The 20923-nt window shown below is 44.2% G+C and overlaps 2 protein-coding genes across 2 annotated transcripts in view; one reads left to right on the top strand and one right to left on the bottom strand.

Annotated features, from left to right (window-relative positions):
- The window catches only part of lox (lysyl oxidase), a 51071-nt gene extending 33834 nt beyond the window's left edge, over positions 1–17237 (bottom strand). Inside the window, exons 1-3 of the mRNA XM_085986859.1 lie at positions 15686–17237; positions 15401–15509; positions 14391–14528 (exon numbers count right to left, since the gene is read on the bottom strand). Coding sequence (XP_085842985.1) covers positions 14391–14528; positions 15401–15509; positions 15686–16472 — 1034 coding nt within the window. The 5' untranslated portion in view covers positions 16473–17237. The remainder of the gene's footprint in view (positions 1–14390; positions 14529–15400; positions 15510–15685) is intronic.
- Positions 1–20923, top strand: part of LOC147124416 (zinc finger protein 475-like) — a 122686-nt gene that overhangs the window by 33303 nt on the left and 68460 nt on the right. The gene's annotated exons all lie outside the window — the stretch shown is intronic.

Below are 20923 nucleotides of genomic sequence, written 5' to 3'. Positions count from 1 at the left end.
AAAAAAAATAAAAGCCTCCACAAAAAAAACATTCCAAACCACATTTATAAATGAAATCATGCCATATTGCCTGTCTTCCATGTGCCTTTTCCTGTCCTCGTGCTCCTATGCAGTGCTACCCCAGTAGCTGCAGTATGGCTGGTGAAAGGCTGCTGATCTTTAGTGGAGGAGACTGCCAATGGCCTTGGAGGACAACCTCGAACAGGTCTGGGCCTAGAAGGCCCGGCTGCGGACTGCATCATCTCGGCATGGACGGCACCAGTCTGTGCTGGCTGACTTACACGCAACAGCAAAGGCATTGGTGGAGCGGCAGTGGTGGGACGATGATTGCTGTAATCCTGAGAGCGGGCATCAGATTTGTGCTCCATGGAACCACTGCCACTCCTCCGGGGCAGCACCCCAGCAACCCTAGTAATCTGTTGGAGGACAGATTGCTTGACTGCTATGACAACCTGCAAGCTGGAAGCCAGAGCCATGATGGAAACAATCTGAGCTTGCATGGCAGCTTCTGAGCTTCCACTGCAGCACTCAGATGTTGGGTGGCTGCTGTTCGTGCTGCAATGGAAATTGCGACATCGGCCATCGGATGCTGCATCAGGGTTGGGTCCACAAGTGTACTAATGGAGTTGGCCACCACTTCCATGCTGGAAAGGATGGGCTCCAAGCTCTGTGTAAATCCCTGTGCCAAGTTGGCGCTGGACTCCCCCATGCTCCTTGATATTGCATGCAGGCTTTCTGGCAGGCTTCCCAATGAACCAAGCATTTCATTGTACATACACATCAGTTTCTTCTGTAAGATAGCAAAATACTACAGATGCTGGAAATCCAAAATAACAACAGAAAATGCTGGAAAAACTCAGCAGGCCAGGCAACATCCGTGGAGAGAGAAATAGGGGTCGATTTTCCTGAAGCTGTCGGGAAGAAGGCAGGACTACAACTTTCAGGTTTTAGACCCGCTTACTTCGACGTCCGGCCAATCCGTGCGATTTTCCCTTGATTGACCTTGTTGAGCCCGCCCAGCGGGCTCAGCAGGCCAATTAAGGGCCACCCGGCAACAGGTGACGTCACAGACTGCAATTTCATCTGTCAAGAGTTCTTGACAGATGAAATATCAGTGTTTCACAGCTGTTTGAAGCTGTGAAACACTGACAGTCTGAGTTTGAACAGGAGTCCTTCTGCACAGACTCAGTTAGAACTCTCAGCAGCACTCAAAGCTGAAGGCTGTCACTTTTCACAGATCGCAGCTGTTCAGCTTTAAGTGCCGGCTGAGCGATGGGCTCCTGACGGCTACAGGAAGAAAGGCTGTTAAGGTAAGTGCAGGTAAGTAAAAGTTCTTTACACACTTTAGACACACCAAACACACTTACCTTTGCACTCATGCACCCATCACTCACCTGAGCGCCGACATCGCGACCCCTCCAACTCCTTCAACCCGACCTCCCGCCTGCTCTAACCTGGCATGGTTTGGAGCCATCGGGAATCCCACACGAAACCCCTCAAAATAGGGATTAGGCTAAAAACTGCCTGTTAACTACCTGTTAACAGGCAGTTAATTGGCACTAATCCCTTCCTGGTTTTGGCGAGTCCCAGTGCGGGGCAGGTACCCGCCGCCCCTGAAACTTGCGTGGGGCGGGGTTTTGGGCAGGATGGTGTCGGGACCCCCAAATTCGGGACATCCCCACCACCCCACCCCCCCCACACACACGCCTGAAACCCCACCTGACGGCTCCAGGAAAATCGACCCCATAGAGTCAACGTTTCAGGTCGAAACCCTTTGTCAAGACTGAAAAAGCACAGGAAATTAAACAGATTAAAAGGCCAGTTTGGGGGCAGGGAGAGGACAAAAGAGAAGTAAAGAGACATTAAGAGGTATTCAAAACGAGACAAAATGGTGATAGGACTAGTGGAGACAAAAGGTGGCTCTAGATTAGGTGTGAAATGCGCTTCTTCTGTAACCTGTCCCAGCGACATCCTCATCTGAGTCCTCTGCAGCAAAACTCATGTGCGACCTTACCCTCCAGCGAGTTGGCATTTGCACTATCCTTGCCCCCTGCTCTGGCTGCAGGCCACTCGTGCCCAGTGTCTCACCACGTGCAGATCTCGCCTCTATGCTCTCCTCTAAATTACGCACAGTGTCAGTATCTGAGCTGGTGGCTGTGAGTGTTAAATTGAGTGATGGTGTGTCTTCATCATTACTGTCTTCTTGTTCTTCCACCACTGCTTGGCCAGGTTGCAGTTATTGGGTATCTGAAAGGAAAAAGGCACAAGGGTAGGGTTGTGGTGGGGGGGGCGGTGGTGGTGGAAGTAAGAGGTGCATGCTTACACCATCTGCAGCTTGTAAGTCAGAAGAGAGGGGAAAGTGGGATGTGAGAAGGAGGATTAGTTATGAGGATACCGTCATCTTCAATGGTTTTAGCCCAGCCACGGCCTCAGCACAACACCATCTCCTCCATGAGGGTTAGGATATACAGGTGCATCTATCCCCCGCCAGTTAGCTTCTGCTGCCTCCGTTTGTGCGCCCCCTTATTCTGCGAGAGAGGGGGAAGTGTGTCAGTGCAATCTGTTTGGGTGATGTGGCTGTCATGGTTGAATAGCATGAGCAAGCTGTGAGATGTGGGTGTGACGCTTGCAGCAGTGCTAAGTGTGTGAGGGTGAGGTGAAGCTATGAATGTTAGGTATGAGTCCTGATTGATAGAGATGTATAGTCGGTCAATGATGAGGGTGCGGTGCATTGGTGCAGTTGGTAGGATAGGGCATTTGAAGATGCATTAACTGATCTTGACCACTCGTGTGAGGTCATTGAACTTATTGTGGCACTGACTCTGGGCATTGAACTCCACGTCTATCTGATCCCACTGCCTTTTTGACCATGTGTCTGGAGGGCCTCCAGGCCCCCTGCGGATAGCAGACATCTCTCCTCCTTTCCACCTCTTCCACCAAGGCCTCCAGTGCAGCATCAGAAAACCTTGGAGGTGTTCTCTCCCATGTTATGCCATTCTTCACAGTTTCCCAGGTCAGATTCTGTTCCTGAAAGACTTCCAGCACCTGCTCCAGCCACACTGTACTTCCCCTTTAAGAGGTGCAGGCTAGCTTTAACTGGTGCTAGCCTCTCAGGATTCTGGGCCTCCTATTGATGCTTGCAGCCAAGCACGGTTAGCACTGGCTGTACGTTGCAATCATTGAAATGAGCAGGCAGCACGAAGTTGGTGTGCTGCCTGCATTATATTGAACGGGGGCGGGTTAATCGCACATCGCGATCTCTGTGCCCATTTTCGGGGGTTATCGAATTTAGCCCCCAAGGCTATACAAAGAAAATAGATAAAATGAGGATTAATGTAAAGCAGAACAGGAATGATGAATAACATGGCAGATTTGAAATGGTGATCTGGCAAGTAAAGCCACATGGGCATGTCAAACTAAGTTGTGAAAGAAAAGTTTCATTATTTGCTTTGGCTAGATAGCTTGCCAACTGAACAATTTGGTAATTGGTTAGAAACATTCATAGCCTATGTCATTTAGCAATTCAGTTATAAAATTGAATCCTTGCACTTTATATCAGTTTTTTTCTTTAACATGAACAGTATTTTTTTCTATGAAAAAAAGACTTGCATTTATATAGCGCCTTTCACAACCTCAGGATGTCCCAAAGCACTTTACAGTTAATTAAGTACTTTTGAAGTGTAGGCACTGTTGTAATTTAGGAAACACGGCAGCCAATTATGCACAGCAAGCTCCCACAAACAGTAATGTGATCATGAACAGAAAAGGGGTGATTGATTATATGGAGATCAAAGTGCATATTATCTGTCATAATAGCAATCTCCTCCATGACTACAACTGGTACATTAAGAATCCATTTGACAAATATGCACTTAAATGTATATTGCAAACTCTTAACTCCCAACAGCCTAGCCTTTGTCTTTCCATCTGCCATGATATCACAGCAGCTATTCATTTGCTTAACAGTCATTTACCTCCACCTTCAATGCCCTCATTCACAGGAAACCATTTACAGTCTCCCACCCCAGTCATTCCACCTGGTGCAGCCCCCATCTTTGCTCCCTCAAGTCCAACGGGTACAAACTTAAGTGGACCTGGCACATAATTGGCTTAACCATCCATCGCTAGATCTGGCTTAACTGCATCAAGCTCTACTGGGCATCAATCTCCTCTGTCAAAACCACCCACTACTCAAGGATCATCCTGGAAGGCAAAGATAACCCAGGTTCATATCTTTACTATCAACAACCTCCTTAAACCCCTCTTTCCTGCCTCATCCATTCTCACTTCCAACAATAAGTACAAGGAGCTCATGGCTTCTTTGTCACCAAGATAGAAGGCATCTGTTTTTCTGCCTGCTGCTTCACCACCACCACCCCCCGCTTCATTTGCTCACCACCCAAACCTATGCCCACACCCCTTCCTACCCAAGCCCTGAATCTCCTGTGTGTGTGGTGTGTGTCTCTCTCTCCTACCCCATTGCTTCTCCAATCTCATTTCATCCAGAGAGAGACTAACCTGCTCTCTCGACCCCATTCCCACTAAACTGCTGACCAAACAATTTCCCTTGCTGGCCCCCTTGTTAGCCAACATTGTTTGAAAACTGCCATTGTGAACTCTTAAAAAACCCACCCTTGACCCCTCTGTCCTCGTTAAATACTACCCCACCTCCAACCTCCCTTTCCTCTTCAAGGTCCTTGAACGTGTTGTCATCTTTCAGAACCATGCCCAACTTTCCCGCAATTCCCTGTTTGAATTCCATCAGTCAGGTTTCCGCCCCTCCCTCAGCACTGAAATATCCCTAACTAGTCATGTATGACATTATCTGTGGCTGTGACCATGATACGATTGCCCTCCTCATTAATGTTCCCTTTAAGCTGCACGGCCACACAACGCTCTGCAGCTCCTGTGCAGCCAGCTCACTGGCTTTTAAATAGGAAAAACCACATGTGCGTGGTATTTTGAATGGGCTGTGCGGCACACACCAAAAGAAAATTAAAAGAACATTGCTCCTCATCCTCCTTAACTTCACTGCAACCTTTGACACAGTTGATCACACACCTCTCTTCCACTGTCTGGTTTGGGGAGACTGCCTTCGCTGATAGCCACTCGTAGCCAAAGCATCTCTAGCAATGGCTTCTTTTCGCACCTGTCCATGGCCCCTCATCTACATGCTGTCCCTTAACAACATGATCCACAGACGTGGGGTCAGCTTCCATATGTACACTGATGACACCCAGCTCTACTACTCCACCACCTTTCTCGACCTTTCCATTGCTTGTGTACTATCAGACTGCTTCTTTAACATTCACTCTTGGATGAGCTATAATTTCCTCTAGCTAAACATTGGGAAAACCAAAGTCATTATTTACGTCTTCTGCCACAAACTCTGTGCTCTTGTCAACTCCATCACCCTCCCTAGTGTCCCAGACCAAACCAGGTTGTTTGCATCCTTGGTGTTCTGTTTAACCCGGAGCTAAGTTTCCAACTCTATATCTTCTCTATCACAAAGAGTGCCTTTTCCCCTCTCTTTCACACCACCCACCTCTATCACTAACACAGCCAATCTGCCACTAAAACTCTTATTCATGCCTTTGTCACCTCCAGAGTCAATTACTCCAGTGCTCTCCTGGCCAGCCTTCCATCCTCTATAAACCAGCTTATCCAAAATTCTGATGCCAGTATTCTACTTCACACCAACTCCTGCTTATCCATCACCCCTGTCATCCTGGTCCCCCCCAATGCCTCAAATTTAAAATGTAATCAACATATTTAAATTCCTCATGGCTTTGCTTCCCCTCTATCTCTGTAACTTCCTCCAGCTCTACAACTCCCTCCCCAAACTCTCCATTCCTCATACTCCAGCCTCTTGTGCCTCGCCCTCCTTTTGACCCACCATTGATGGTCATGATTTTAGTCACTTGGGCCCCATGCTCTGGAATTCCCTCCCTAAATTCTTTTGCCTCTCCACCTCCCTCTCCTGTTTTCAGACCCACATCTTTGATCAAGCTTTTGGTTACATCTCCTAATCTGTCCTCCTTTAGCTTGGTGTTCCTTTTTCCATATGCCTCCATGAAGTGCCTTGGGACGTGTTTCTATGTTAGAGGCACTATAAAAATACAAGTTGTTGTTTACACTCTACATAATTAGGAATAGTGTTATAGGCAGATGTGAGACATAAAAGAACTTCCTACGAGTAGGAAAAGTTCAGTTTATTCTGTGGAGGAACAGTAACTTTACTACCCCCAGAATCAATTTTGCACATGTGAAATAACACTTGACATAAGAAGCCTGTGTGTTCCAGAATCTATATAAAGATACAGTTATGGAGCCACAGAGCCATAAAATGAGAAGATCATCATACCAGTGGTAATGAGGTCCAGACAATCATTTAATAATGAAAGAACCAGTAATATATACTCTTTATCCTATTATTTCCCATTGTGTATTCTTATTAAACCATATGTAAACACATAGATAACTAATGTAGCAGTGGATTAAGATAACTGAAACATTGGCCTCAATATTGACTCTCTCACGACAGGCAGGTGAAATTTTTTTAATGGGGAACGCGTCCCCAACCCACCTCATCCGCACCTGCTGACATTTTCACGGCAATGGGTTTTGTCACTTCCTTAACATATTTAAATCAGGTTCTCACAGTTCAATTGAGAGCCTGATTTAAATTTAACAGTTGCCACGTGGGTTTCCCAAGGTTCGAGAAACCCGGCAGTAAAAGAGAGGCGGGAGCTGCCAGCTCAAGATGGTAAGTGCCTTTTACAGCACTCCTTATGGGCCAGGAGGAGCAGTACTGCTCCCCTGGTCCCTCAAGGAAGTCCTCAGGCTCCCCCTGCCGATCACAGCCTCTCTCTCTCTCTCTCTCTCTCTTTTCACCCCCCCCACCCCCCGCCGCTGCGATCGCAGCCGACCTCCTGCCCCCAAGCCCTGATCTCTAGCCTCCCCCCCCCCCCAATTGCCTCTCTCTTTCCCCTCCCCGCCCCCCCAAAGGCCGCGATCTCCAGTTTTACTCCCTCCTGCTTACCGGGGACTGTCCCCAAGGGTGCCTGGCTGTGGCCTCCTGCCGCTGGTTTTCCTGCCCAGCAGCTGGCCAGTCTGTCAATTTGGCCAGCTGCCGGGCATAAAACAGAAGGAAAAAATTATAATCCGTTCCTGCCGTTCAATTCGGCAGAACCTCCACTACCCGGCCTCTACATGTTTCCCGCTTGTTTTCACACTCCTCCACACCCTCCCCGTAAATATCGGGTCATTATTTATTTTATCTAACCTTTTAGTTATTATTCAACCGCTTTAGATTACCCTGCCCCATTTCCCCCTGTGTATGCTTATTTTAGTTACAGCTATTCAGTCACAAAGGGTGGGATCTATCAGCCGACCTGTTCCTAGGTTTCTGCCAACAGCATCATGTGTAAACCAAGATTGCATAAGAACAGATCAGAATGACTTTTGATCATCGTCAACATGTGTATGGTAGTTAGGTTGCATCATGAGATCATAAGACAACATTTGAAACATCAAAATATTCTCTTGCATAATGTGATTGGACAGGAGCAGTGCACCCAAAATGCACTGCATCTGAATAAGCCCAGGAGCACTGATATGTCCTGTCCTGAGTCACTAACAATAAATGCTGACCTTGCCAGCAACACCCACATCCCAAGAATGAATTTAAAAAAGCATGGCCCGAAAGCACCCGGAGGACCATCCCCTAGTAAGGGGTAGAAGTGGCAAAAAGCCTGCAGCTACATTCCTGGCCATTAGTATCGGTGCCTTCTGGCTGCTGCTTGAGGCCTCGAGACACTAAGATCATCCTTGGGAGAGGGAAAGGTCAAAATAGGTTAATTGCTACTTGCCTCCTTAATTATTATGCTGCCCTCTGAACCACCACAAACCTTCTGGTACATGGGGATTGCGTCGTAAGCTCGAACACTTTAGTTTCTTCAGGCACTCTTCCACTTAGGCACCTAATGGGCTGTCAAAGAGGAAAAGTGTGGCGAGAGTCTTGGAACACTCCCTCCAGCTTTATTTATATGTCTGCAATGGGGAAGATCCAGATTTCCTAGTGCAACGTAAAGTGGGCAGAGACCCAGTGAAATGGGTCACTGGGCACTATTTGCGTACCTTTGCCTCCAGGAAATGGGAGTTTCCAGGGGTATAGCTCAGATAAATCAGCTCCAGAGTATTTAATTCAGCTATCTAAGTTCCAGAATTTAAACGTTCTGCCCATTAATTAATGCAAATAATGACTGTTCAAGTTTAATGTATATTATTTTTTGAATAGATTAGTTTGGATGATACACTGGCATATTGGAGCATTAGCATGTGGTGCCATGAAGTGGTGTGATGCAGGTTCAAGCCTCTTGCCACTGAGTTATTAACCTTAAGTTCGTTTCTGTGAGGAACTATAGGGTGGAAACTGGATAATTCCCTATAAGAAATTATTTGAAATTTGGATAGAGAATCACCCTTTTGTGCAGCTAGCTAGAGTGGCAGAGGTCTGGAAATAAGTTTCTATCTTGGCCACACTGGTAAATGGGCTGGGAAGACGGAATGGGAACAAAAATGGAAGGAGTTTACCCTGATTTTTTTTTTTAACAGATTGGCTTTAACTTATGCCAAAACAATCTGCTAACATATTAAATCCCTCAATGCATTAATACCCTCTTTGTCATCATTGCCAAATCAACCGATTCATCTTTGGTGCATAACTGATTTTTTTTCCATTGCAGGTGCCAACTAGTACTATATCCAAAAAGCTATAATTTTAATTGTTGAAGTTTTATTACAGAACAATTAGTCTCCCAGTGTTCCCACACATGGAATATTTTATTCTGATTATATCTTTAGGAAATGTATGGGAAAACGACATACTCCCCCTGTGGGAGGCTTTTTGTCAATCAGCATATTAGCACAGCGAAGCCACGAGTGCACATACAGGTCCAAAATTAGTGAGAGACTATAGGCATTAGTAATTCATTATCCAGTTTTCCATTGTTTTACATATTGTATTGAGTTTGTCCCCTTATCCAACCATTAAAATTGTTGTTACATTTTTACACTGGTATGTTAATAGTTACCAACCTAAATAAATAATGGAATACTGCATAATATAATCAGAATGAACTTGCAGACATCATTTTCTTTAACATTTTTTCAAATCTCTCAGAGAACGATTAGCTTTTTACCTGATGTTCATCCAGCCAATAAATTGGTATCACTAGAAAATCCAGGTAACTAATGTTTTGATTTTTATGTCCATATTGCCTCTCATCAAAAAGTGAGCTAATTGCCCATTTAAAAAAAATCAACCTGCTAACCTCTAACCCAATCTCAAGTGCACATGGTATTGAAATGTGCATTTCTCTTGAATGCAATTTCAAGGTAGCAGGAACAAATAAAGTCAGTCATGACACATTGATAATATTGATCCATTAACACTTCTGAAGCAGCCAATGTGCTGTTCATCCAGTGTCAAAATCCAGTAATTTAAGGCAGAGTGCACAATACTTGTGTGAAAGAGCTGAGCAACATGTTAAAAAAAACACTTTGCCCATGAGACCCTTCTATCACTGTTGTATGCCTGTGTGAGAAACATGAAGCAAGTCACACATAGTGTATTTGTGCAAGAGATAGTGTCAGGTGGGGAAAGACATGAGGAGGATACAAAGATTAGATAGGGAGAGTCAGGCACATACAGTTAAAGACACCAAGTAACAGACTTAAGCATACATAAAATGAAAGTGACAGAAAGGTAGAGAAAGAGAATCATACAGATGGAATTGAGGGATGCAACTGTGATGGTTTGAGGGTGTAGGAATGTGGTGTGTGTGGTAAAAAATTAGAGCTGCCAAAGCAAAATACAGTTTATAAATGGAATCGTATTCTGAGAGTCAAGAAAACTAAAACATGGAAATACTGCAGGTAATTCAGGTCCCTAAATAATGGCCAACATTGGGGAAAATTCTCTGTCTGCCAGTTATACACAGATATTCCACAGTTGCTTCTTAAAAACTTCAATAACTAAATAATTTTTAAAAGCATCACTCCCTATCCAACTCTGTTCCATACAGTGCTCAATGCAATCCATTTTACACTGAAAATATTGTCAACTCTACCTCAAATAGCAGATGAGCTGCACAGAAGTATAATAAACTCTTCAGATCAAACATAGAAACATAGAGATAGGAACAGGAGTAGGCCATTCGGCCCTTCGAGCCTGCTCCGCCATTCAATGAGATCATGGCTGATCTTCGTCTGAGATCTTAGCTGATCTTACCAGATCAGTACCCCGTCCCCGCCTTTTCTCCGTAACCCTTAATCCCCTTAGCCTTCAGAAATATATCCAATTCTCTCTTGAAAATATTTATTGAATTAGCCTTCACAGCCCTCTGTGGCAGGGAATTCCACAGGGTCACCACTCTTTGAGTGAAGAAATTCTTCATCTCTGTTTTAAATGATTTGCCCGCTATTTTTAGACTGTGGCCCCTGGTTCTGTGCTCCCCTGCCATTGGAAACATTCTCTCTGAATTCAGCCTGTCCAGGCCTGCCATAATTTTATATGTTTCGATGAGATCCCCTCTCAACCTTCTAAACTCCAGTGAGTACAAGCCCAAACTATTCAATCTCTCCTCGTAGGTCATTCCCGCCATTCCAGGTATCAGCCTGGTGAATCGCCGCTGCACTCTTTCCATGGCAAGAACATCCTTCCGCAGATGGGGCGACCAAAACTGTACACAATACTCCAGATGCGGTCTCACCAGCACCTTGTACAGCTGTAGTAAGGTATCCCTATTCCTATACTCGAACCCCCTTGATATGAAGGCCAACATACCATTTGCCTTCTTAATCGCCTGTTGCACCTGCATGCTCTCCTTCAGTGACTGGTGCACAAGAACACCCAGGTCCCTCTGCACTTCCCCATCTCCCAATCTATTGCCATTTAGATAATAATCTACCCTCCTGTTTTTACCCCCAAAGTGGATAACCTCGCATTTATCCACATTATAGTGCATCTGCCACGTATCCGCCCATTCCCCCAACCTGTCCAAATCGCACTGTAGCCTCCTGACATCCTCATCAGAGCCCACCCCTCCTCCTAGTTTAGTGTCGTCAGCGAATTTGGAAATATTGCATCCAATTCCCTGATCCAGATCATTTATATATATTGTGAACAGCTGGGGTCCCAGGACAGATCCTTGCGGCACCCCGCTGGTCACTGCCTGCCACTCCGAAAACGAGCCGTTTATTCCAACTCTCTGTTTTCTATCCGCCAGCCAGTTCTCTATCCACGTTAATACTTTGCCCCCAATCCCATGAGCCTTAATTTTGCATGATAATCTTTTGTGTGGAACCTTATCGAAGGCTTTCTGGAAGTCAAGGTACACCACATCCACTGGCTCTCCCCCATCTATTTTACCAGTTACTTCCTCAAAAAATTCCAGCAGATTAGTCAAACACGATTTACCCTTTGTAAATCCATGTTGACTCTGTCCGATCCTTTCCCCATTTGTCAAGTGCTCCGCTATTTTATCCTTAATAATGGACTCTAGCATTTTGCCCACAACCGATGTAAGGCTTACTGGTCTATAATTCCCTGCTTTCTCTCTACCCCCCTTTTTAAATATTGGGGTAACATTAGCTACCCTCCAATCCACGGGTACTGTTCCCGAGTCAATGGAGTTCCGGAAGATGATCCTTAGAGCATCTGCTATCTCCAGGGCCACCTCCTTAAGTACCCTAGGATGTAGTTTATCAGGCCCCGGGGATTTGTCGGCCTTCAGTCCCCTCAACTTACCCAACACCATATCCCTAGAGATACTAATTTCTGTCAGCTCCTCCCTCTCATTAGTCCCTATGTTTGCCGATATTCCTGGGAGGTTATTTGTGTCCTCCTTTGTGAATACAGAACCAAAGTATGAGTTTAATTGGTCTGTCATTTCCTTATTCTCCATTATATATTCTCCCGAATCGGACTGCAAGGGACCGACTTGGGATTTTACCAGTCTTTTCCTCCTGATATACCGATAAAAGCTTTTGCAGTCTGTCTTTATGTTTGCTGCAAGTTTACTTTCGTATTCTATTTTCCCCTTCCTGATTAATCCCTTTGTCCTCTTTTGCTGTATCCTGTACTGCCCCCAATCTTCCGGTCTGGTGCTTTTTTTTGCCAGTTGATATGCCCTTTTTTTTGATTTTATGCTGTCCCTAATTTCCCTCGTTATCCACGGTTGAGCCACCTTTTTAGGTTTATTTTTATGCCAAACCGGTATAAACATGTTCTGGAATTCTTCCATTCTATCTTTGAATGCTTGCCATTGTCTATCCACTGTCAATCCCCCCAGAAACACCACCCAATCAATCTTATCCAATTCCCGTCTCATACCCTCGTAATTCCCTTTATTTAATCAGATATAGTTCTACCCATCACCCAAAGGGATCTCTAAAAGAAATTCTGGATAAATGATCCTGTATGTTGTTAAACAGTCCTATTAATTAAATATGTTTATATTATGGGGAGAAGTCCCCTCTTCCCTCCTTCAGTACTCTGCTCACAGCCCTGGGGACACATGGTCAGTCCATCCCTACACTGCAATATTATTCAAGGCAACAAACAAAATGAAATACAATTTGTATAATGACAGAACCTGCCTCATAAGCAGCCATTCAAAAAATTAACATTTACCCCAACCACAAGGACAGGAAATCCCCACCCTAATGAAAATACATTTTCAAAAAGGTTGAAAATTGTTAATTTTTAAGTAATTGTTTTTATAAATCAATTTTCCCAGATTACATTTGTGATCACATTTGTGAAGACAGACACTTCTGGTTTTAAATGCCAAGGACATTTAGGAAGGGAGTCTAGGCTCACCCTAAATGAGTATATTACCCTGAAGCACTCCTTACTCCTTTATTACAGGCTTGGTTCCTATGATGATACTTCAAAATGTCCTATTCCTTAAAATCACTAACTCCAGGTCTGAACTTTTTGATTTTCTCTCACTCTTAAATAATATTACATGAGTTCTTACCATAATTAATCTTTAATAAGGCCTTAATCAGTAAAAGTATTTTTCTCCCATGTTTTATTAATTTTCATATGTCCCTTTTTGGACAGGAACGATTTTCAAAACACTAAGCTGGAACTAATGGTCCATTCATGTTTTCTACCACAAATATATTACTGTTTTGGAATGTCCACATTTGCCCTAAAATTGTCAGAGGAAAATATGGACCTAGTGCTCTATATTTGTTTTGATGAACCTTGTGCTCTCTCTCATTGTGGTTCTCAATTTCTTCTCCTGGTATCACTGGATCTTTATGTTCATTTTTATATCTTTAGCCTTTTACGTTTTTTGTTCTTCAGTTGGGCCACTGGTTGTGGAAAAATTGGTGGTAAGTAAATAACATTTATACTGTACAAGTGCTAGGAAATATCAGCATTCATGCTAGCAGTGTAGGCAAGAATAATGAAGAAACATATTGTCTATTATATTTGCTTTATCAATAAATGTTAAGGAGTAAACTCACACCCTAACAGTATGATGCAAATTTTCACAACCAGTGACTGAAGTACAAATGAAGTACAAATGGCAGGGTCACACAAATGAGAATCAGGAAGGAATGGATATTGTATTCAGTATTCAGTGATAAAGGCAGATGTTGAAAAGGTTTCTCAGACCACTGAGGGTTATATAGGTTAAGTTGAATCTCTGCCTTGGGAATAAGGAAAATAAATATATAATTGCTAATAAATGTTATTGTGCATACTCCCTTAGATGGAGGTGACTTATTTCCAACAGTGAAATAGTTCTGCACATGACATTGCCTTGATGCATTAATAAATGTTATGTGACCTCATGATACCATACTGATCAAGGGCACTAACAAGCAACCACAATTAGATGAACCCTCATTTTTTTATATCCATTTTACTCAAACTAAGTTGAATTTGTATGTTGTAGTCATGTGTCCTCATAATGATAGTAATGGCTTAACACTTGTTGGACACTTAATAAAGCTCTGCAATGTTGCTGTGTGGGGCAGGTTGACATTGACAGTCTAACTGTCTTAAAGGGAAGCCCATTCCAATCTCGGCACGCCGTTCCAGAGAGGTCCCTGTCATACTCTTTAAACTTGCCTCGAGTTGGATCAGAGGAGTAGAAAAGAGCACGGTTGCAAGAGAGCAACTGAAGGAAGAAAAAGGGAAGAGATGAGAAAAATATAAAGGCGCAGGCAGTTGCCTGACAAGGATGAAATTAAGTAAGCAACGTAAAAATAATCAAATGCCATTAATATCCAGCTGAGAAATCAACACATCTGCTTAGAACATGATATTGGTACTGAGCGCACATCATGCTGCAGTTTCCACTTACCGGTGACAACTGTGCCATTCCCATGAGTAACGAGGTCGGCTTGGTAAGAAGTCTGCTGTGCCTTGATTCTTCACTCTCTGGGGAAATCTTAACAGTACTCGCATATCATAGTCCCTGACGTCCCCACTGTAGGCTGAACTGCAACGCAACATTGGAAAGAGAGTACCATCACGCGCTGAAAGTATACACAAAGTATAAACCTCATGTTTATCCTAAAATCTCTATCAAACTTCAACAGATGAACAGAGTGACATTTTGAGGCATAATTACTCCAACAGCCCTTCACCTGATGCAAGCTAAATCGAAAAACCAATAGTTGTACAGAACAAAGTCTTTAGGCGTGTAAAGCTACCATGTTTACAATTATAACCTGTATTCAAATTTTAAGTTGAACTTTCTCATTAGCTGAATTTTGGAAAACCAAGTGAATTCCCATTTTTTCATGTCTTCAATTTTTCATTGCTTCCGCTTAGGCAAGTTAAAAAGGACAAATTATCCCAAAGTGTAACCTCCAATACGAACATACACACCACAAATCCCAACTCAGAAACTAATCCAATTCAGGCAGCTGTAATCCGCGCTGACTTCTACAATGCTGCATTTCCCCTAAACTATAGCACAGGTGCCAAACGCTCTTGTTACTCCATCATCACTCCTTGGCTCTGGAATCAGGCCGGGTCCTGACTCCGAATTTACGCTACACATTTTTAGCGTTTATACCAGGCTAAACCACTTCGCGCCCACGTTACAGTTGTTGCGCAAATGCAACCTTAGCTGTTATTTTACCAATTTCTGGGACTGTTTCACAACGTTTCTATTGTAGTGTCTGCAACCTTCGGTTTTGTACATAAAATCTAGATGGGGTCGAACGGGGAATGAAATGCTTAAACGTTTTGGGTTGTGAGAAACTGCAGGGGTTAGTTATTATAACGCGAAGGAAGAAAACGAGTTAAGAATGTAATGGTGATGCAAGAATGAGTGACACATGTTTCTGATTATGAAGGCTGTACCTTGCCAAGCAATTTTCCTCTGCGGCACATCTAAGGTTGTACATGTGCATCTTCTGAACGTATGTTGAGACTTGGATATAGTATGGATCTGCGACTAAATCTGGTAAACCTACAGATTTAAAAAAAATGCATGGATTTAATTCAGTACTGTATTAGTAATCAGAACAAACACGGTGATTATAAGAGTTTATTTCCAGTCAATTAATTGTTCCTATATTCAGAAACAAATACTACGATTTTCTTCTTTTTAATAAAATAAATTCTAGTTTTGAGCAACGGGCTTACCATGTTGGAAGTACCTGGTACCGTACCCGGGTCGACGCGGCCGAGTCCTGGGTCTCTCATATGTATCGTAGTAATTGTAGTAGGGATTGTCATCAGTTTGCTTGTAGGGGTTGTAAGGATCGTCCCCGGCCATGACATCCTCATTGCCAGCCCTGCGATCACTCTGGCTCGACGCGTTTTGGCCAGTTGCAGGTGGCTCTCTGATGTCCCGGTTGGGAGAGGAAGCGGCCGGAGTCTCCTGAACCCTTTGCCTGGGCGCCCCGCTGGCTGTCCTGCCCCGAGCCCCAGCAGGCTGCGAGCTTTCCCGGGATCCGGAAGGTCTAGGATTATTGCTATTTGTGCTCTGCCACCATTGCCTGCCACCTGCCCGCCTGGCACCGGACGGGCGCTGCTGGGGTGGGGATAAAGAGGAGTCTCCCGGCTCTGGGGCTGCGCGGGCTCCGGAGCGGGTTTGGGGGGACGGGGCTGAGGGTGAGGGTCTCCTCCTGGCACCACTGGCTCTGTCGCTGCCTGCTGTGCTGTTGTTGTCACTCAGCAGGAAGAGCCTGTTGCTCCCGCTTGAGCCTTGGGGCGGCTGGTACTCGGAGCCCAGGCTCAGCAAACTATAAACGCGCCCGTTGTTTCTCCATTGAATTCGCTGGCGCCAAACGGCCGCCGCCGAGCTCTCCTGTTCCTCCTCCTGCTGCTGCTGTTGTTGCTGCTGCTGTTGTCCATCGACCTCTCGAAGCAAGCAAGTCAAATAAAGACCAAAAAGTTTGACTAAATACATTATCGTTTGATAATTCATCTTCTTTCAAATCAAGCGAGGGAAAAAAACGTGTAATCCCTCAGAAAATAATTTTCAACAAGTCTATATTTCCATCAAATATATTTTAAATGTAAAAGTCAACGTAATTTTTCAAAATACTATATGTGTATATATCTATATATACAAAATACACCAAAGATTATTCAAAAGCCGGCTTGCCAAAAGTTGCAGCTGTACAGAGTGCCTCTCATTTTCTTGGTACTGTCTGGAGTGGAGAAGGAGGAAGGGATTTTAAAGTTGCTGGCACATTCGCAAAGTTACACAACCTGCTCCCAGGCTACTCGCTATTTGTTCACGTAATGCCTAGGAACGTGCAGTTTGACAGTTCCTATCCATTCTCGCTCCCTTCCTCCACTCCAGCCGACACGAAGGAATTTCATGGCCCCAGACAACCATCCGTTAGTTTTGCGGCTCGCCAACTAACCGGTGGGTTGTGCCAAAGTATGCACACAAAAAATTAGATCATCATGAGGAACAGCATGCCGATCAAGGCAAAACTTAATAACACATGGCGCGGAGGATTGAGGGAGTTAAAGGGGTGCCTAAGGGCGGCTGTGACTGAGGTTTGATCGCTGCATGTGCCATGTTATGTTGCCTTGCCATCAGAAAGCAGAACATCAGCCAGAGAAAATTAGAGACGGAAAACAGTATGTGGTCGTCTTGTGGTTTATATACCTTAATTTTAAAGCAAACCCCGTTTTACCCAATTTTAAAGGGAGGAATTGTGTTCTACAATTGAAAGTTTAGTCTCGCTGGAGAACTTAGCTCCTCATCGATGTCCGCTGGCTATCCCCACTTAATATTCTTATTCTCTTAATTTTACTGTAAACGTGGATTATACACACACACACACACACACACACACTACTTTAAGCCCATGTATATTAATCACTCTCTTGATACCTATAGATGTATCTTTAAACAGATTTTAAAATTGATTGGATTGGATCTATGTTAATTTTTGAAGTGGAGAAATCATAACGGAATCTCAACCGAAACAAACTTTGGACCACCCATCAGTTTCAATTAATGTCTGGCACTTCAGCTCTGAGGAATTTCATGTGGAATTAATGGTCTGCTTACAGTTATATTTGTTAAGAAAGTAAATAAATCTGTGATTTTGGATGAAAAAAGATTTTACTTTCAAGTAGGTCTGTGATTATAAATTCTTATGTTCGCAAAAACATCTGTTGCCTTTTGGTGATATTTGTCATTTTCAGACATGGGCGCCTATGACGGAATTATCTAAATGTTGTTCCCCATTTTTAGAATTTGCATGTTTTTGAAGGGAGTGCCGGCTTTCTACAGGAACAGAAAATGATCAGTTACAAAATGTGGAATATAATTGGTTACTGTTTACGTCTGAAACTGCACTGCAAATAGCACAGGACAAACAACTATCTGGAAAATGCCAAACGGGTCAATATTTGTGTCTCTACTTCATGATCTGAATACTGTCATTCAGTTTAAAGAACCGCCAAAATAACCTTTATGAAGTCATAAAACGAAGTTTAGCAAACCAGTGCGGTCTCGTGTGGAAATTCATGGCGAAAGATGTGTTTGATTAAAGATGAAGACTGAAACAGTTTATGGAGGTGCCGATATTATCAGAAACTCATTTATATTTCAATAACAATAATAGGCATAAAACTTGATATACTATATTTACCCACTCTTGCAATCCAACCATAAGGTAATTGTTGATTTTTATCAATTATTTTCAGTGTACATCAGATCAATCTTGACAGAAAATACATCTATAATCTTTAAACGTTCGTTGAACAGCATTTCAGAGGTTAAAGTCTCGGAGATACGTGTTCTGTAGAAAGGATTTAGGTGGGCAAGTCTTCGTTCACTTAGAAGAAATTCGAGACCTTTCATTAAAATATGTTAAATGCTTACCGTGATTCCCTCAACTTTGTGTAAAAATAATCCCTGTTCAAACATGATCACGCACATCTCTTAGTTGTGTTCAACCCTTAACTGCGAACCACTATCCATCCAAAACCACCACAAATAATCACTGGGATAAAGTGTCTCTATACTGGTTTTAATGTAGACTGAACGAAGTAAAATAGTTTTTATTTTTAACTAATATGGTTTGAAATGAAAATCTGAACCAGTTCCAACCATTATCTTTCCTCAAATACTGATGGTTTCACGCAATTTCCACATTCTCTCTTAATGGTGAGTGTTGCCATCCACATTTGCGCCTCCCAGTGTCTAATTTCAGTAATACTTTACTGGTTGCGTTTCCATTTCGCAGCTCTGCATCTGTTGATGAGACACATTTTAGCTCAAAATATCTGTTTTCTTTCAAACACATTGATCACAGTTGTGCGATTTAACGTACGTTTATTGCACCATAAACCACTGACAGTGCTCATTAACTATCCATCTTCAAAAAAAAGGCATTATTATTTTTAACTTGCTCTAGCAAATACAAAAAAAGCACAATAAACAAGGACAAGTAGGAAAGGAGAATATTCTTTTCTGATTTTTCTTCTGGTAGTTCTTTACATAATTCCCAAAGGAACTGTGGCATTTTGGCAGGTAAGTTATCCGGAAAAGCCATTAGAATTTGTACACTCCGGAAACATTTGGAAATACCGCAGTGTTGAGTGATATGCAAAGATGTCTGACGGCAGATACTCATTTCTATTTGAGAGTTAGCGTTGCCCTTTGCTTTTAACAGTTGTCGTAGCATCTAATGACTTTGGGTGTTGATTTCGACTCGTTTGCCACTGCTGGTGGATTTTAACACTTTTTTTTACATTGTTTCTTTGATATATCCGACTTTGTTGCGGTTTGGTGTGTTGTGCCATCTAGTGTTGGCTGATAGGCACACCACTCCTTCCAAGTTTTAGGTGGAAATAAATCCCACAGAACGAATTCATTGATGATTCTAGGGGGAGAAATTCGGTTGATAGCGCCACCGATTAACGCCTAAAGAGGCCGAGAAGTGGGGCGCTAGTCAATTTCCGGGCGGGCACCAGGCGCCTAGCGCCTCGCCCCATATTGAGCATGCATTTAGCGCCGGCGCTAAATCTTAGCGCCCGCTCATGGGCGCAGGCTGATTATGACGTCATTTGAGTGTGCAACGCCTTTTGGGTGCCCCGGACCAGAAAATCAGTGGCGCCCCCCTCCGTAGTGCCTGGCGCTAATAGTGACAGCTTACCTGGGCCTTACCAAGTCGCTCTCGGGCTGGAGGAGCGTTATTTAAAGGGGACTGGTGTGGTTTAAAAGCGGCAGCCATTTTTGGATCACAACTTCCTCGAGAGCTACAAAGAGTTGCTGAGCTGCGCACTGAGAGCCATTTGACCACTGAGCCAGCGCAGGCAGACGATCTTCAGCCTTCTGACCATCACCTTGCTGTCGGTGAGCCTTGACAATGGGGAACCTTCCTATGGGCACTTATTATGGGGGCTGCATTGGAGGGGAATGTCCTGCTGCTGAATCATCTGGAAAGGGCACTGAGACGCAGGGAAAGGGGGGCGGGCATGGCCAGACGGAGGAGGGCCAACAGACGTCGCCACAGCAGACCTTACGCTGGCAGGGTTATCCGACAGCAGTTTTCCTACATGAACATGCCGGAGGAGCAGTGTGTCAGAAGGCTGCGATTTAGAAAGGAGGTGGTGACTGAGCTGTGCCAGCTGCTTCAGCCAGATCTGCAGCCTCAGATAAGGTGCAGGACATCTCTGTCGATGGCTGAGAAGATGGCTGCTGGCCTGAACTTCTACGCGAGCGGCTCTTCTCAGGCTGCGCGTCAGAGGCTGATCAGAAGTAGCTTCTAGGCCCCTCTCACGGAATGCTTGCTGCCATTCCAAGAACAGGAATGGAACCGGTCTGATACCCCCAAGCCTGTGAAGGGCAAGATGCATGTAAATAGCAGGCATGGCCATTGTAAATGAAGAAAGTGTTTCATTACACAAAATGTGGTTCCTTCAAACATGAGAAAGCCATGGCAACAGAAAGCGAAACTAATACACTGACACATAACTACCTCTCACACCCGGGAGACTGTCCAAAACATAAATCACATTCCGACCATCTTCCTTGGCCTTGATTCCACTGCGCCAACCAAAGTATCCAATGCCCCATCAGTGAGGTATTCCGCCCTCTGCCTCACCCTTTCCATGTCTTGCTAGGCTGGTGCGCCACAGGTAGGCTCCCACCGCTTTGAAGGCCTACAAGGCAGTGAGTGTGTCTGGTGATGCCAATTGACCTGCCCCTTTAAGAGCTGGCCGGCGCCACTGTGTCTCAGGGAAAGTGATTATTGACAGCACCCTCGCTGCGCCCCGCCACCGGGTTAGCGCCTTAAGAGTAGCGTGCAGTGCCTGATTTAGCGCCGCAATCACCTTTAGGGGCGCTGCAACCCAATATCGTGCTAGGTGGCGCTAAATTGCGCCTGGCGCTAAACTTTGCGCATC

The sequence above is a fragment of the Somniosus microcephalus genome, chromosome 1 (assembly GCF_052327205.1).
Source record: "Somniosus microcephalus isolate GS21.2 chromosome 1, FLI_Smic_1.0, whole genome shotgun sequence".
NCBI lineage: Eukaryota > Metazoa > Chordata > Chondrichthyes > Squaliformes > Somniosidae > Somniosus > Somniosus microcephalus.
The sequence above is the reverse complement of the archived record's forward strand: the minus strand, read 5'-3'. Positions and strand labels throughout refer to the sequence as shown.